The sequence below is a fragment of the Pelodiscus sinensis genome, chromosome 2 (assembly GCF_049634645.1).
Source record: "Pelodiscus sinensis isolate JC-2024 chromosome 2, ASM4963464v1, whole genome shotgun sequence".
Lineage (NCBI taxonomy): Eukaryota > Metazoa > Chordata > Testudines > Trionychidae > Pelodiscus > Pelodiscus sinensis.
Window position 1 is genome coordinate 119,049,845 of NC_134712.1, and position 17,306 is coordinate 119,067,150.

Consider the following 17,306-nt stretch of genomic DNA (forward strand, 5'->3'; position numbering starts at 1 on the left):
TATATACTCCAGAATTCATTTTGTGGCTGGCTCAGGATGATCCCTGTGGTTCATTCCCTGGTGTGCTGGCTCCATGTTGTAAGTACAGTAAACTTGCGATAATCCGGCACCTTTAGGATCCAGGTGGTTTCAGATGATCAGATATGCCGGACTATCGGAAGGGGGGGGGGCTATGAAGGGTGGAGGGGAGGATGCCACCCCAGACCCCTCATAGCCGCCCCCTTCCGATAGTCCCGCTCTGCCCCAGGCATCCCCAATTCAGCTGCTGCTGGTCAGTTTCAGCAGCGGCTGAATCGGGGAAGCTGGGAGCAGAGCAGCTCCAATTGTCGGGCAGCCAGAGCACTTCCGGGTTTCTGATGGTGCCGGACCATTGGATGCCGGACCAATGGAGTTTTACTGTAAAATGAGGCTTTCACTGTGGTGGCTTACAATGCGTAATATGAGGCAGGAAGATGAATAGATACCTTTGTCTGGCAAAAACCTGTTTGCCTACTTAGTCCAAGACCATCACTAAATCATATTTTCAGTACATACACACACAACTCCTTAAATATCATCCATAAATACATCTCCCAATGATTATCAATATTATGTATGTTTTTTTAAATTAAAAACCTCACTTGACCCTTTTTTGTTAAGTGCTATAAAAGTAATGTGTTAAGTGTAGTGAGTTTGTCAACTGTCAAGAGTAACTGTTACAGAACAGTGGTCTGTCAGTTGGCATGGAGGTGTTAGGATCACACCAATGAGGGTAGTTGTTTGCTCATTCATGCATATGCTTTACTGGCATAATTTAGGTACCTAGACTCTTTTTAAGCATTTGCATTTCTTATCTCATGTGCAGAATTAGTAGTGGATGGAAACAGCTAAAAATTCTTAAGGGTTTAAAGGCTTAAAAAGAAATGATTACAGCACAGAAATGTTTGAGAAATTCTAAAAATGTGTTAAATGAAAGATGGGCTAAGGGCCAGATTTAGCCTCCATTTTTGTGGACATAAACTGCTTTTGCAAAATGGTGTTGATGATTACATGTAGCTACAAAAATGGAAGCCTAGTAAAGACTGACCTGAAAGTGTTCCTCTAAAAAAGTACACTAGAGGTGCAGATACTATTTTCCTGAATTTTAAAGCCACCTGTCTTTTTTTTTTTTTTTTTTTTCCTCCCTCTGCATTTTGTTTGGTCTTTGCAATTAACCTTGTTCATTTGAATGTTTTATTTCTTTCAGATACCAAAACATTAAAGTCAGATGCTCAGCTACAAACTGTCTAACCATTGTCCTTCACTGGTGAAATCAAAGGAAGAAATCACTGGAAGAGAGGAACTGCACCAGGCTTCAATTTTTGGACTATACAGCAAGACTCTATTAAAATAATCAGAATTTTCACTATTAGGGCTACAATGGAGACGCTGTCCCAAGACTCTCTGCTGGAATGTCAGATTTGTTTCAATTATTATAGCCCCCGACGGAGGCCCAAGTTGCTGGACTGCAAGCATACCTGCTGTTCTGTTTGCCTTCAGCAGATGAGGACAAGCCAGAAGGACTTGAGATGTCCCTGGTGCCGAGGTATCACTAAATTGCCCCCAGGACTTTCTGTATCTCAGCTGCCTGATGACCCAGACGTCATTGCTGTGATTGCAATTCCCCATACGTCAGAGCACACCCCGGTCTTCATCAAACTTCCAAGCAATGGGTGCTACATGTTGCCCTTGCCCATCTCGAAGGAGAGAGCGCTCTTGCCAGGAGACATTGGCTGTCGCCTCCTGCCAGGTAGTCAGCAAAAGTCTGTCACTGTGGTGACAATCCCAACTGAGCAGCAGCCCCTGCAAGGAGGGATCCCGCAGGAAGTTGGAGAGGAGGAGCAAGACAGGAGGGGTGTTGTGAAAAGCTCCACCTGGTCAGGTGTTTGCACTGTGATTTTGGTGGCATGTGTCTTGGTCTTTCTCCTGGGTATTGTCCTCCACAATATGTCTTGCATTTCTAAGCGTTTCACTGTGATTTCCTGCGGCTGAAAGGGGTCTGCTCCCAGAATACTCCAATGAGATAATGTAGGGGGTGGGAAGGAGGTGATGACAGGCTCCAGTGTGATGCACTGCAACATTGACCAATTACTCCAGAATGCTTGACACCGGACAGCTGTGTGACAATCTGAAGGCAATCCTAAAAAGCAAAACCTCTCAGAAGACCTCTCAGAAGGGTACAGAAAAAATCATAATGAGCATCTGATGGTAACAGCATTGAGGAAAACTGCATGTGTACTATCCTCAGTGATCAGATGGACGTAACTCCTAATGATTTTTATCCTGTTATGAGATTAAAGACATCTACTTAGCTGGTTATACTTTTACAGTATATGATCACTCTCTAAATGCAGTAGATTAAAATCAAAATGCTATATGTATAAGTAGAATTGAACATGAGAATCCGTGTAAGACTCAGTCAAGATATTCTAATGCCAGTGCATACTATTTTTTTAATGGGAAAGAAGAGAGGGAATTGTAAAAATAAATAAATAAATCATTTAGTTGTTAGGGCTTTTTATATATCTTAAATTGCACATTAATAAGTTAGAAAGTTGCTTAATAGTTTTTAAAGGAAATATTTTACAAGCGATTGTGTTTCATATGTGAGGTGTATTTTTGTTGTATACTTTCATTTTGTTTCCACTGTAATGAAGTGTCTCTTCCAAGTGTTTTGGTAAAGCAAGATACAAGCAGTGGAGCAATAAAGTGGCCATGGAGGGCAACCTAATAGTGCAGTCAAAACCCTGCTGCGTAAGCCCCATCAAAAAGTATGGCTTTGAAGTGTAAGCATTGGACATGTTGTGTCACCTCTAGTCTGTCAGGCAGGCTTCTCAAGGCTCTGGCCTCCCTGGGGATTATTGAAGAAATGGGTTATAGAAAAGGACATGCTTCCTGCTAAAAGATTTGTTTTCTTAAAACATGGGACCATCTTTGCCTCATTGGTCATTCAAAGTTGTGTCTGAGTCACTGACAGTGTAAATTGGGAGTAACTCTGTGGATGGCTGAACAGAAATAGAGGTCTCGATGTGCCAAGCATTGTACAAATATCTAGCAGAAGACAGTCCTCACTTCCAAAGAGTTCATGTTCTAGATACATACGAGCAGCCAATAATTGGGAAGCAGGTAGAGATGTGTGTGGGACTTTCCTACGGTCACAGATAGGTCAGAACTGGGAGCAGAACCCAGAACTCATGCTTAACCCAGTGGACCATGATGCCTCGCCTAAATTGCTGGAGTCTCACTGGTCTAAAGCCTATGGGTACAGCTACGTAGCAGCATTATTTTGGAATAACTGACTACAAGTCTTTATTTCAAAATAATGCTGAGCTGGAGGACGACTTACTCCAAACTCATGGTAACCCTCACTTCATGAGGAGTAAGGGAAGTCGAAGGAAAAGTGTTCTTCCTTCAACTTCCTCCTGTGTAAACAGCGCCAAAAGCTGACTTCACTGATTTTTTACTTCAGCTACACAATTGACATAGCTTAAGTTGCATAGCTTAATTTAGACGTACCCTATGTGAGCTCATATAGGACCCAATTAACTCCTTTCAGTGGTAGAAACATTGTTTCCCTTAGAGCCATATTTGAAACTACCAAGAGAGAAAATGAATTTTTTTTTTTTAATACTGAATGTGGAGATTACAAAGCCCATGTGACTGCTCATAAAGGGACAAACTGTAATATTTATGCTAACACCTTACTTAACAAGAACGCCCATCACGTTTTGTGGGATGCCTTGGGAATAATGTAGTCAGTATGAGTAAGAGGATCAGAATCTGATTGAAAGGATTGGTTTGTCTGAATTTTAAGGATTGGAATGGGACTTGTGGCAGAACTCTAGGGCAGTAAAAATTATTTGTTTTTCTGATTCGCTTTGTTACTGGACAATTACATGGGTATAAGCCCAATGAACAATGACCACTAATCTATTATTATTATTTCTAATTGTTAATTTGAGATCATTCAATCCCATGTAATAACCCTAGGGAACCTTGTTTCAACTGAATTAGGCTCATAAAAGTAGTCAGTGGTGTTGCACTCGTGTAACAGGAAAATTTGGCTCATTATGAACATAATTTTCATTTGAAAATAAAAACAGAGCACATATTAGGAGAATCCTAGTGCTAGATGCTTCTCCCTCCCCACCTCTCACTTAGTCTGTACTGTAAGAATGTCTTGTATATCCTTGATAGTTAAGTTAGTAAAAGTAAGCTTACATCTGAAAGTGAAGCTACTAATGTACCGTGCCTGTTTTTATCTGTTGCCATTTGTCTGGGCACAACAAAGAAAATACCCCAGAGGTGACACATGAGAGCACATGCAGAACCATATGCAGAGAACCTATTTACAAATGCTTATTATAAATATTTTGCTCCTGGACATCAGTGAAAGTGGGGGTGTAACAGGATGATTAATTCCAAACACATGCAGTATTAAAATTATTCATGTGTTTCATCATTATGTAAGAACTCTATTTTCATGTTACACGTTAACATATAATGGAGCTATAGCTCCCCACTATTTCTGACTTCATCAGACAGAGGACATACTGCCTTGCTCCTTGTAATCACTACCATTGTGGCATGTGAGGGATGTGAAATGCTTCCAGATCAGAATAGTGACACTTGACACTGATTTTGCACTGATTGACCAAAAGTGTAAATGACTAGACAAGATGCAAGATAGTGGAGTAGAAGGCCATGAGCATTCAATACTAATAACATTAGTGTTGGAATGACCATACAATGACTGATGGAAGCTCTTGACAAAATAGGTTCTCTGTTTTCAAATAATCTGTCGCATAAAAAATGCTGTGTTCCTCTCCCTTCATGAAGAGTGTAGTTGGAAGGGTAAACCAGAAATTAGGTTAAAATGCTACACTACATAACTTATTACACAACAGGCAAACATGGGGTTTAATCTGGTATCAATGATGTAGGCATCATCTGACTAGAACACCATACTGTGTTACTTAACACAGTGCATTGTTTTGTGAGCGTGAGTTTCTTGTACTGTTAGAGCCTGCTGAAATGAGTCGCTGACCTAATTTCTGATTCCGACATTTGCCTGCTTACAGCCTTTGTCTGAGTGCAATATATAAAACCTCAAGATTTGTGAGTGAACTCCTATTCAAAAATATAATTTTATGGGGGAAGTTTCTTTTTTGCTTCAGGCAGTGTGACTATCATTTAAATATAGCAACCTTCATATCATGTTAGATCATATCGTTTTATGCTGATGAGTGCAGAAATGTGCTGTAGTATATTGCAATGTACAGTGTTAGATAATTTCTCAAGTAGGTTAACATTCAGACTTTAAAATGTAGTGTGATCTATTCCATTTTATGTTCCTCCTTACTTGGTATTCAGAAAGGAGACCACTATATATGGCCATGACTTTGCAAAATGTGCTAGAGCAATTATTCCCATGGAAAACATTTAAACTTATATAGTATCCCAGTTCTGCACCAATTTCATGCCAAAATGATCAGCTACATGTTGGTTCTTAATCTGTGTATCAGCAACTCTTGTGATCACACTCTGTTCTTCAAAAAGGAGAAACTTTTTTTTAATGACACAAGTACTAGTTGAGCAAACTTTATTTGTTCTTAATCTTGCTGAGTTATTTGTACACCTGCAATTTTGGACAAATTATTCTTTTATGAAGGTATATTATTTGCTGCTTTTATTTTAAAGGTCTCTGCTTCAGTTTTTGGCCTGTGCTTTGCTGAGACACAGAAATAGGGCTCACTTTGGTAAAGTTAGTTCAGTACATTTTAAAAATTCAAAACAATGTTTTGGTCTGTGGGATTTTTTTTTTTTAAAGAAAATTGTGTTGGTCATTGATAATGCTTAAATGATATGGAAAGAAGGATGAGTGATTTTTCCAAATGGAGCAATCGTGAGTCTAAAGTTTATCTTTATTAATGAAGGCTGGTATTAATAAAACATTGGCAGGAAAAGAATGAACACATCAAGTGAGTTATGGTTTCTTCAGTCCTTCACCTTAAAGTGAACAGTATATACAGTAACTCCAGAGGAGTTGCTCTGTGTTTACACTGGTGTAACCAAAGCTAGAGTTTGGCTGAGATCCTCAAGACCAATTTTAAGCATGGACTGTGGTAGGCTTTCAAAAGGAGTGTGGGAAAAATATCTGATTTAAAGTAGAAAATACATCTGTCTAGAGACCCACATAGATATTCTTTTCTGTTATATTCAAATTTTAAAATCACTTGTATTCCTTATGCAAATGAGACACGAATGGCATTAGTTTGAGCATGTGTTGCGCAGCTAGGTATGTATCATCTCCTCCCCTTCCCTCACAATCATGCTAGTGCTCCATAATCCAGATCAGCCAACTCCTAGGCTGTCTAGACTACAGGGTTATTTTGAAAAAAACATCATTTGTGCCTAGACTGCCGCCGTGTTCTTTTGAAATTAAATCGAAAGAACGCGGTGGGTTTTTTAACAGCGGTAAACCTCATTTTATGAAGAAGAATGCCTTTTTTTGAAGGTGCTCTTTCAAAAAAAGGAGTTCTTGACCACAAACAAGGCTTTTTTCAAAGAGAGCATCCAGATTGCCTGGGTGCTCTTTTGGAAAAAGTGGTTTGCTTTTTTGAAAAAGTTGTGGCTATCTCTTTTGAAAAGTTTTTTTTCAAAAGATTCTTTTGAAAAAGCTTTTGAAAGATGTGTGTAGTCTAGATGTACCCCCCCAGCATCTCCCTAATATTACAGGCATAAGGTTTTTCTTGAATGGAGATTGTGCATGTAACAAATCCACTGCAAAATAAGGACACAGGACTCTGAGACCAAACAACTTATTTTTACTTGTGACTGATACCAGTGATGGCAGAACAAGGGGCCTGGGGACTGTGGCCCTTTTACTTAGCCTGTCCATTCTTTTGCCGCAGTGGACCCTGGCCCTTCTTTTTCCCCAAGGTTCAGCCCCTTCTCAGACAGGCTGACAGCTGAAGGAGTCTAGCTGGAGAACCTGTGCAGTTGTGGGAGTCATACAGACTCTCCACCTGCCTGTGGGGTCCAAGTGAGGCTCCTGGTCCATGTCCCTGCCCAGCCCAGGGCCAATGGAGGTGCAAAGTCAATATCTGCTGCCTGTGTGGCTTTTCATCCTGACCCAGCTCTGGTCAGGGGGTGGGGCTTTGGAGCAGCAGCCTGGCAATGGTAAGAGCTGTGCAAGCAGCCATGAGAGAGCCATGACCAACCCTCTACTTGGCTATGTTGTGGGGGCCAAAAGCAGTCCCTAAAACGTGTGTCCAAGCCCCTTGTGGGGCCTTGCAAGGAAGGGGTTGGAGCAGGGATAGGCCTCTGGAGAAAGAGGAAAGATGGTACCTTGGGGCAGAGGCCCTTAAATCCTCCACTTTTGGGAAGGATCTGCCATTCCCAGTGATACATGATTTGAGTATCACTGGACTCCACTTTATCTGGATTTCTTTCCAATTGTCCTATGGTCATCTTGTGACTTGTGCATCAGTGATGGCCAGAACAAACTCCCAGACCTAAACAGATATTTGTGAATTTAAACTGTATTACAACACAGATTGTTATTCAGAAGAACTCCATTAATCAATAAATACATTTAGTGCAAGGGTGGAAAACCTCTGGCTCCCCAGCTTGCCTAGATCAGGGCCCCCGCTGCCCCACCTTCGGCCTGGAACACTAAATGTACTAGGCTGGGCCCTAAATTGGTGTGTAGTGTCTTTCTTCTCGGTCTGGGGCCATGTCAGTGAGGATGGTTGTTTTTTGCTTTTCACTTGAGTGCGGCCTCTGACTGACGTTTCAGTGGCCCCTGACCCCCAAAGGTTCTCTACCCCTGATTTAGTGGAACACTGGTGTTAACCTTGCAGGGTACATGGTTCTGTTCTCATGCATTCCCCACAAACGAAAATTCAAACATCACTCAGGAGGCTATTGGAAGGATTCACATACCGTAAAAGACCTTAATGTAAGAGTATTTATTTAGCAGGGCAAGATTCAACTGAAATGCTGCAATGGAATTACAGCATGTAAATGACTTTTACTTTCCATTACACTGTCCTTAGGCCTGACAGCTAGGATTGTTCCTTGTTCTTTCTCTGTCATTTTAACATTTTGTATGCCATTATTGACCCAAGCCAAGCTACACCCTGCTTGTTTCACACAAAGTTGAATGGCGTGCTGATATTTCTGAAGCTGTCTTTAGCATCTTTAGCAAATGAGCAATTCTGTGTTGTCTAAGAAGTTGGAATTTAAGACCTAACACATGTCCAGGGAATGTATTTTAAAGCATTCAATTAATGCTTCCGTAAGTATCTCTATAGTTTAGATCTAAACATTAGCTGAATTTTCACGAAGTATTCTCCCAAATGCCAGAAGCATTTCACAGGGATTAGACAGGATTCACAGCTGGAAGAAACTATTTGTCCCAAGCCTATACCACTCACACATTACCTATATGCATATTGGCTTCGTATTAAAGTTAGGACTTGTGTGTGCATAAGGGCACGAGCAGTGATTTTTTTTTTTTTTTTTTTTGGTGTGTTTATTTTTAAAAAAAAAGTGCTGGTACTCCAGGGGAAAAGTTTTTGAGCTCTGACTGGAGGTGCTGGTACTGCATCTGGAGGTGCCGGTACTGCGTCCCAGGCAGTACCATCACAAAAACATCACTGGGCATGAGGAAGAGGAGGGTATTGAAGGCGGGGGGTGGGGGGGAGTGAGCGCTGCCATGTGTAACCCATGCACCTAGTGTGGTTCACTGTCCCCTGCAGTGGCACCTACACCACAGCAACAGCTAAGAACAAGAGACTTTTACAGCATGGGATGAGAGCCAGCTGTCTTTTTAGCTCAAAGGGTAGAGGCTCCTATACTAAGCTCCAGAGGTCCCAGGTTCAAACCTGCCTGCGTGTGTGCGAGTGAGCGCACGCACACACATACACACACACACACACACAGAGCAAAGATCAGAAGTTTATCTGTTACCTAATACTGGGTGGATCATTTATAACTAAAAATGAATGAATGCTGTGTGGTTATATTGGTTGTGTTTGTACACCCTGAGGCAGCTTCTTCATTGTGGAGGAGTCCATGACTCTTCTTCTCTCTCCCTTTGCTCTAGCTGCTGCTCCCTCAACTCCTCCTGCCCCACCCAAATGCTGGGGCTTCTGGATTTTGCCCACTTTGTATCAATGTCTTCTGCATCCTGGCCAGGTGCTCAGTTCATTGGCTTCTTACCTGCTACTGTCCTGGGGTCCGTACAATGCCTGAGGTAAAATGAGGCTCTGAAATGAGGAGGGCTGGAAATGTGGGTTTTGAGAGTATTAAGAGTTCACCATATCTACATGAGCAAGCAGGGAAGGGTATTTGGGTGTGATATTGTCAGCAGCTCATGAAATCAACATGGAGCAGGAAGTGACATGAAGACAGATGGTGATTTTTAGAGTGCAGAGACATGGAGACGGCGCAAAATTGAATGGAAGGATAATCAGGCAGTACCTTGGTACTGGATATTTGTGATAAGTGGATACATTTATCTGGCAAACTTGAGCTGAATTAGATGAGCTATTTCTGATGCATGGGAGTTAGATGACTTGTTATATCATTGCTCGACTGGTTTGGCCAAACATTTTGAAATTCTGGTTAGTGTAGATCCTAATCCCCTTTGAGGTTTGAGACTCTGTATTTTGGAAATTGTTTCCTGCCTAATTAAAAAAACTTGCAAAGTGCAGTGGCTTGTTCTAGGGTTTTGAAAAATCAGAAATCCTGGGAATTGCATGAGTTACAAGCATGCTTCTTTTGAAAGCCAAATGTCTGGAAAGCAGATGGTCATATCCCAGTGCAAAAATAAATGACTGACAAAACTGTCAAGAAAAAGCCAGAAAAACTCCACAAAGATCTTTTGTTGTTCCTTGTTAATGTCAGTGTCATGGCTGTTGATTTAGTAAGTTATTTAATTGAAGACAAAGGCAGTATTGTACTTCACATTTGTGTATAAGAAAAAATAGGGTTATATAAGAGGGTTGGGTTTTTCTGTATTTTTTTTTCAAGTTGATGTAAATGTTAATTGGAAAAAGTCAAGTAGTTACTTGCCCAAGAGTATTTCCCACCAATGTTAATGCATTTCTGATGTTATTGCAATAGTTAGGGTGATGGAAATTTTCAAAACTAACTGCCTTGACTGGTTTTGAATTTTTGTGGTGGGATCCATTAAAGAAGAATCTGAGTCTGGATCAAGATCTGAAAACTTTGTTTAACTTGTCAGGTTGCTTAACTTTAGATTCAAATTTCACTTCTCCATTCCATATCTAAGTTGTAGATAGTCACTAAAGAATTAGAAATGGATTGTCCTGTTACTATGAATAACAAGATTATTTCATATTTCTGAGATTGTGGTCAGTTTTCAGTAATACACCAGTGTTGTGGCTAGTCCTTTTTCCCTCCTGTTGATGGAATAAATGTAATAAATTATTACTTCCTTTGGAGTGGAACCACAATCTTCTTTTGTGGAAGATATGGAATTTAAGAAAGTGGAGCTGATAAGTAGATGTTCATTTTAAAAATCAATTTTGCCTGCAGTAGAAAGGTTCTGATTTCTAGTATGGGAAAGGAAGGCCCACTTGTCAAAACATTTGAGCCAATCTGCTGGCTGAATTGAATTGCATATATATATATATATATATATATATCTTCATCTTCACATTTAAATGTGAATGGTATACACATTTGGTATAATGGATATGAATGCATCTCAAATTCTAAAATTTCTTAAATGTATTTCTTAAAGCACTTGGGGCCTGAGAGAGCTCATATGCATTGAGTTAAGCCAGTCAGATGGACTCAGGCACATACTTACAATTCAGAACATGCTTTTAGTGCTTTTCTGCTAAGGGTGGATTTAAGCATGGTCTGAGGCGCTTTATGGAATCATGCTTAGTCTTTGTTGAATGATTCTCAAATGCGTATGATAAATAGGTTTGCCTTGAAGAAACACTTTTTTAAATTTTGCAATTTAAAAGTAGAATTAACAGGTTTTTGACCGTAAATCCCATAATACAGCTGATTTATTGTAGGACAGGTTGGAAATTTTCTGATGGAATATTTTTCTACTGGAAAATGCGGATTCATTAAAATTGAAACATTTTGCAGGAATCTGTGTATCTGTTCAGCTTGTCTGCTTTTTGGGATGCTGCAAAACCAGGATTCTCATAGCCTGGATCTCCTGGCTTTTAGGCTTCCCCAGCTTCTTGTTACTGAAACTCCTCAATTTCATTCTGAGTAAGTCCAGATGGAATTTTGATTTTTTTTTTTAAACTAAAAGTGCAAACTCTCTGCATTTCCATGGGAAGTTTTTTGAGATCATGGGTTTTTGTTGTGATGCACAACAGAATTTTTTTTTTATTTTTTTTAAAAGATTGGGTTGGGGGAGGGATTGCCATCAACCAAAACTATTTTCAAACCTTTGAAGGTAAAGTTTGTACTAACATACCTTAAGTTTTTCAAAATTTGCTATATGTTCTCTTTTTAGCTGCCCATTATACATATCATGTAATGCACTCACGTCACAAATATTGTAACACAAATAACAAAGCCCTGGAGAAATAAATTTAATTCTAATGACTCTCTTGCTGAGATGAATTGCTGAGGCACTTGGTGAACATTTAGGTTGCTCTAGCTGAATCTCTGCTTAATGTTGATAGTTGCTAAATTCGTTGGCTACACTGAAGTTTCAAGTGTTTTTTCTCATCTGGATAAGACAAAACATGCCTGCTGCCTACCAGGGAGAGAAGGGTGGGAAAATGTTACCACAACATTATGCTCACCAATGGTATACACATTATTGCAACATTTGGCATGTCTGGTCAGTCATCCAGACAGGCATGCAACGCTAGCAAAGTCAAGTATCTTCTGGAACGCTGTCAAGATTAACAGATAGTGTTGTTTTGGTTTTAAAATTATCAAAAACTGTATTTGTTGCTAGTGACATTGAATCCATCAGGCTTTTTTGGGGTGGGGAGGTGGGGAGGAGGAAGAGGCCTTTCTGCTTCTGTCTTTTTTTTTATAAAAGACACAAATATACACACAAATATTATTCCTCATTACATTAATAGTCTTTTCCTTTTCTGGCCAATTTTTAGGCCCTGGATTTCTTTGTAAATTTGCCTGTTACAGCTTACCCTTTATTGACTTTGAGCTCTTGTAGTGATCTAAATGGTGTTAGTCATGATTTTCATTTGTCAGAATAACAATCAGATCTTTTGCTTCATTAAGCTATTTCGTGAGTTTAGCTAATGACTCTAATTGATATGTAATATATGTAAAGGTAACTATCATTTTATAAATCAGAAATGAGTAGTCATTGATCAGTAAAGATCAGCCAGGTTTGTGGATACATTCCTTGTCTCCTGAAAAGACTGTTACTTTTTGTTAATAACTTAGATTTTACTTGTGGAAAAGACATTTTATATGCATTACCTGTCTACACTGCGACACTCAGGAAATAGAATTAAGATAAACTGAATTAAGATAATTTAAATTATCAATGAGTGTCCACAGAGGGATTTAATGCAGTTTAATTAATCCATTTTAAATTCATACCTATAGTTAATTTGGATTAACTTTTCTGAGCATCCTCATGTAGATAAGTCCTAAATCAGTTCTACGGGATTTGGTCCAATGGGTCTTTTGCCCGTGTAAAATAAGAAGGAATTTGGCCCATTGTCATACTAATACATATGTGGAAATGAAATATGAACTACTTATAACTTTTCTCCTGTCTAGAATCACTCTATAAGGACACTATAGATTTTACCATAGCTGGGACAGTCAAATACATCTGTGATGATATCTTTGCAGTCTTATGCTTTGTTGCTTAGTAGTTATCATAATATATATTTCACAGAAACAGTTCAGAGAAATGTGAGAACCTTACCATAAGCTTCCTTTTAGGCTATCAGATAGTTTACACCTATACCTCTATTTCAAGAAATGGAGGATGACTTTCCTTTATTTATCTCCATGCACCATGGAAAAGATAGCTCAGAAATGCCACTGCTTTGCTGAGCCGTGTATGCTATTGTGCTGCTTATATTCTATTTTGTGGTGGCTTCTAACACACCTTTTTTTTTTTTAACTCAAATTTCAGTAATTCATTTTCCAGTTTCCATAAAGAAATATAAGGGAAGAGTAAAACTGTTTTTAATTCAGGTCATATTTGTTCTTTCTGCTCTACAGCTTTTTAAATATTGTCAGAGAAAAGCAGTACTTGTTCCTGCTTTTCACTTTGCTTTGAATGAGCACCAGTAAGGGTACGCCTACATAGCAACATTATTTTGAAATAGCTAGCGTTATTTTGAAATAACTTAGTCCGCGTCTACACAGCAGGCAGTTATTCTGAAATAAAGTCAAAATACTGTCAAGCTGGAGGACTTCTTGCACCAAGTCCTGTAACCCTCGTTGTTTGAGGAGTAAGGGAAGTCAGAAGAAGAGTGCTCTTTTTTTTAAATAAGTGCTGTGTACACGCTCCCAAGTTTGAAATAAGCTATTTTGAAATAAGCTACACGAGTGGTTCCCAATCTTTTTGATACTAGGGGACCAGTAAACCCATTCAAGCTTTGGAGGACTGGCAACATTTGCATATTCATTAAGGAAATGAATATGCAAATAAATTGTGTCACTGGCCCTACCTATCCAGTGGGTTGTTCTGCCTCCCCTCTTGGCCCCAATCCTGGCCGCTTTGCCAGTCAGCCCCAGCTCCCCTGGCTGTGTCCGGTGCTGGACCTTCTGCGTCAGTGTGCACGGCACCTGGCGGGTTGTTACATCCTCCTTGCCCCCAACCCCAATCCCGGCCATTTTATAAGCCAGTGCCAGCTCCCCTGGCTGCATCCGGCGCCAGGCATTCTTTGTCGGTGTGCACTGTGTCCGGCCTTCTCTCTGGGTCCTAGTGCCCACCGGATCTAGCCCTGCCGCCTGGGAGCATGTCTGGAAGAGACGCTGTGGCAGTGGGCCCGCTCTCCCAAGAGGGCCATGCCGCCGCGCTCGGCAGTGCAGGGTGCTGCTAACTCATCACACAAATTAATAGGATTGTGCATGATAATTTTTCTAAGGACTGGTTGGTGGTGGGTTTTCTTTTTTATGGACTGGAACTGGGCTGTGGCCCACATTTTGGGACACGCTGAGCTACACAATTGACGTAGTTCAATTTGCATATATTATTTCAAGTTAACCCCTGCTGTGTAGATGTACCCTGAGGGTCCTGTTGCAGAGACTACACCTGCTCAGGCTCTGTGTCCGTCCGTCCATCACTGGAAGTAAAGTAGTGAGATTTGCAGATGTGGAGCATTTGCTAGAAAACTCAAAGGATGCAGTTGTGGGATCTAGCCAGGAGACCCTTTTGTATAGAAGAACTGACATTTTCAAGGGACAATCAAAACAGAAGCCATTAGTCTACCATGGTATATGGGAAGTACATGGAAAAAAGAAATAATGGAGTCAGTGCACATACACATGTTCTCTAGGGAAGTCACTTGTCAGCCTTCCAACAAGTAGTCCAAATTACTTGCGATTGATTTCAGTTCGGATTTCTTCAATTGCACTGTTTCTAATAGCTCCAGGAGTGGTTCTAGCAAACCATAAACTAAGCAGTCTCAGAAATCCAGTACTCCTGACTGGCTTCCTTTGCATTTTGAACTAACCTTATTAGCAAAGGTTGCTGTATTGGCAAATTCCACAGGAAAGAGTGAGAAGACTTGTCTTGATCAGTATTGACAAGTTTCAGAAGCTGTTACAAAATAAAACAATCCAGCATCATAACAGCTGAAACACTTCAGTACCAGCACAAAGACTTACCAGTCTTTAGAGTGGTACTGATGTATACTGGTGTGCGTTTGTGTATGGTGTATGTATATGCACATTTTTGTAAAGACAAATGTGCTTGGTTTAAATTCCGAAAGCCCCACTCTGTTATATTTTTGCAAGTCCTAATTTGTTCCCCCTACCTCCTCCAATACATTTTCAAACCACACGCAGTATTGTTAATTGGCCTATGAGAGGTTGTAAAGGTTGATCTTAGCCTGGGGCATCTAAAGTACTGCCATGGCTCTTGTATAGCTGCAGCATAGCTTCTCTCCTTGTATGACACCAAGTTGCTGTGCTGCTTTTCCCTCTCCAACTCTCTCAGTTAATAATAACCTACTCAAATGGTAAGTTGATGCTGCTCAGCAGTTAACTAAAGTCATTGACATGTTTCATTTGCAATAATTTGTGTAATTTATCTCAAACTTTGTTTTAAAGGGCTAAATTGCCATTTGGATATCAGCTGTTAGGCTGTTGTGTCAAAATTCTGCCAAATACTGACTTTGCAAAGGAGATATTAAGCTGCTGTTTATGAATCTGAATGTCTTAATACATTATTTCCTTTCTTCAGTCCTGTGTGGTGTCTAGAAAGTCCACGAGTTTTTGGTTTCCCTTCCACTGGACACAATTTTAATATATAGTATTTTTGTATGTTGACCTCTGGTGTCTTGTCCTTTGTAGATGTGAAAGTGTTGAGAACTGATACAACATGTTTGGTCTGATTAAAGTTCTTTAAAAAGATTTGAATAGATTGGTATGTGTGGGTTTCTTTAAAAAATAATACGAGAGATTGGGCAAGATTCTCACTCGTCGGCTACACCAAGAATTTTAATAACTTTGGGGAATAATAAAGAAAAACTTTGATCCTCGGCCAAGTTTTTTGTGTGGAGGTGACTTTCAAGTGGACCATCACATAGACCAAAGAAAGCCACCTTTATGCATTAGTAAAAGAAAGATGGAAGTCTCTCCAACAAAATGCAATTCCAGTTCCTTTGCCTTTCATGGGTAAACTCCATGCAACTGCTAAGTGCTGCTTCACTCATGTTTATTCAAGTGCAAATCCCAGCATTCCCTGATGACCATCTGTTATACATTCTCTTTCTATATGCGTTTTTGAAATTAGTGTACCAGATCCTCAGTTGATGTAAACGGGTGTAACACCCATCACTTTAGGGGACCTTTGCCCAGCATGTATAAAGCTATCTTATGAAATGTCACAGGCTTCTAAATTTCAAGAGGATGGATTGCAGTAGAAAATAACAACATTGATTTGTTTTCCTTGAAAACTTTCTTTTTTTTTCTTTCTGCCATTTGCAATGTTGTCTCTCCCCTCTTCTCTCCCATGGGCATTTTTATATAGATACTAGCTGCAGTTCCATAGTTAAGGATGAGATGAGTTTTGCTTTCATCTAGACAGGTTGAATCCCTGCTTATTGCTGTCATGACTGAGATTTTGCATGTCACTTCGCATTCAGCAACTTTACATAGTTGTATGTGTTGGGGGAGCATCCTGTAACCCCCTGCATTCTTATTTTATCTATCACAATTATATATAAACTAGCAGGCTTACCTGGCAGTGTCTGGGTCCTTCAGGGAAGGGGCCTGACAGTGTATAGAGTGCAGAAGGCAGGGCAGGGCCTTTGCGATATAGGGTTCCCAGATGGTTTAACTGAAAATACTGAACACCTTCCCTCCCCCCCCCCCAAAAAAAACCCCATTGTTGAGAAAAGAAAGAGAGAGACCAAAGTTGAGCAAAAAAAAAAAAAAGATCCCCAACAATTAATAATAAAAAAAATACAGTAATTCCTCATTTAACACGTTTTCGCGATAGCACGATTTTTTTTTTTAGGGAACATTTTTTGAATTGCATAACCGTCCCTGGAATAACATGATTTCCCCAGCCGGCCTGTTGCCGGCAGCTGTTCAGGGGCTTCCCCTGCCTCACTGCAAAGCAGCTGAGGGTTCGCTGCTCACCGCGTCATTCCCCGCTGACTCCCCCTCTCCGGACACTTTGCCTCCTCTCCTCCGCCCCCTCTTACAAGCTGGTGGCTGGGTTTCCCCAGCCGGCCCATCACGACAGCTATGCGGGGCTTCCCCCGCCTCCCTGCAAAGTGATGGAGGGTTCACCACTCGCCGTGCCATTCCCTGGCGATCCCCCTTCACTGGACGCAGTGTGGGTCCCGGCAGACTCATCAGAGGGGCATACTCCCAACCCAATCCCCCTCCCCTCTCCTCCTCTTCTCCTCCCCAGAGCCAAAAACCTCCCCTCCCTGCTGTAACCCAGTCCCCTTTCTCCCCCAACCTTCTGTCCTGGTCCCAACAGACACCACTGCTTGAAACGCAACCCCCACCTTTTCCATTATTTTCAGTGGGAAAATTGACCCCTCATAACACGTTTTCACTTAACACGATCATTTTCTGAAACACATCTATAGTGTTAAATG

The 17,306-nt window shown here is 40.6% G+C and overlaps 1 protein-coding gene across 17 annotated transcripts in view; it reads left to right on the forward strand.

The window, feature by feature from the left end:
• RNF152 (ring finger protein 152) overlaps positions 1 to 17,306 on the forward strand; it is a 242,485-nt gene that overhangs the window by 49,333 nt on the left and 175,846 nt on the right. For 11 of the 17 annotated variants that reach the window (XM_075921400.1, XM_075921398.1, XM_014573526.3 and 8 more), the window contains one exon: positions 1,226 to 15,609. The exons of the other annotated variants lie outside the window; for them this stretch is intronic. In XM_075921400.1, the coding sequence (XP_075777515.1) occupies positions 1,399 to 2,010 (612 nt within the window). In that variant the 5' untranslated portion in view covers positions 1,226 to 1,398 and the 3' untranslated portion in view covers positions 2,011 to 15,609. Of the gene's footprint in view, positions 1 to 1,225; positions 15,610 to 17,306 lie in introns of those variants that run through there. 17 annotated transcript variants of the gene reach the window in all.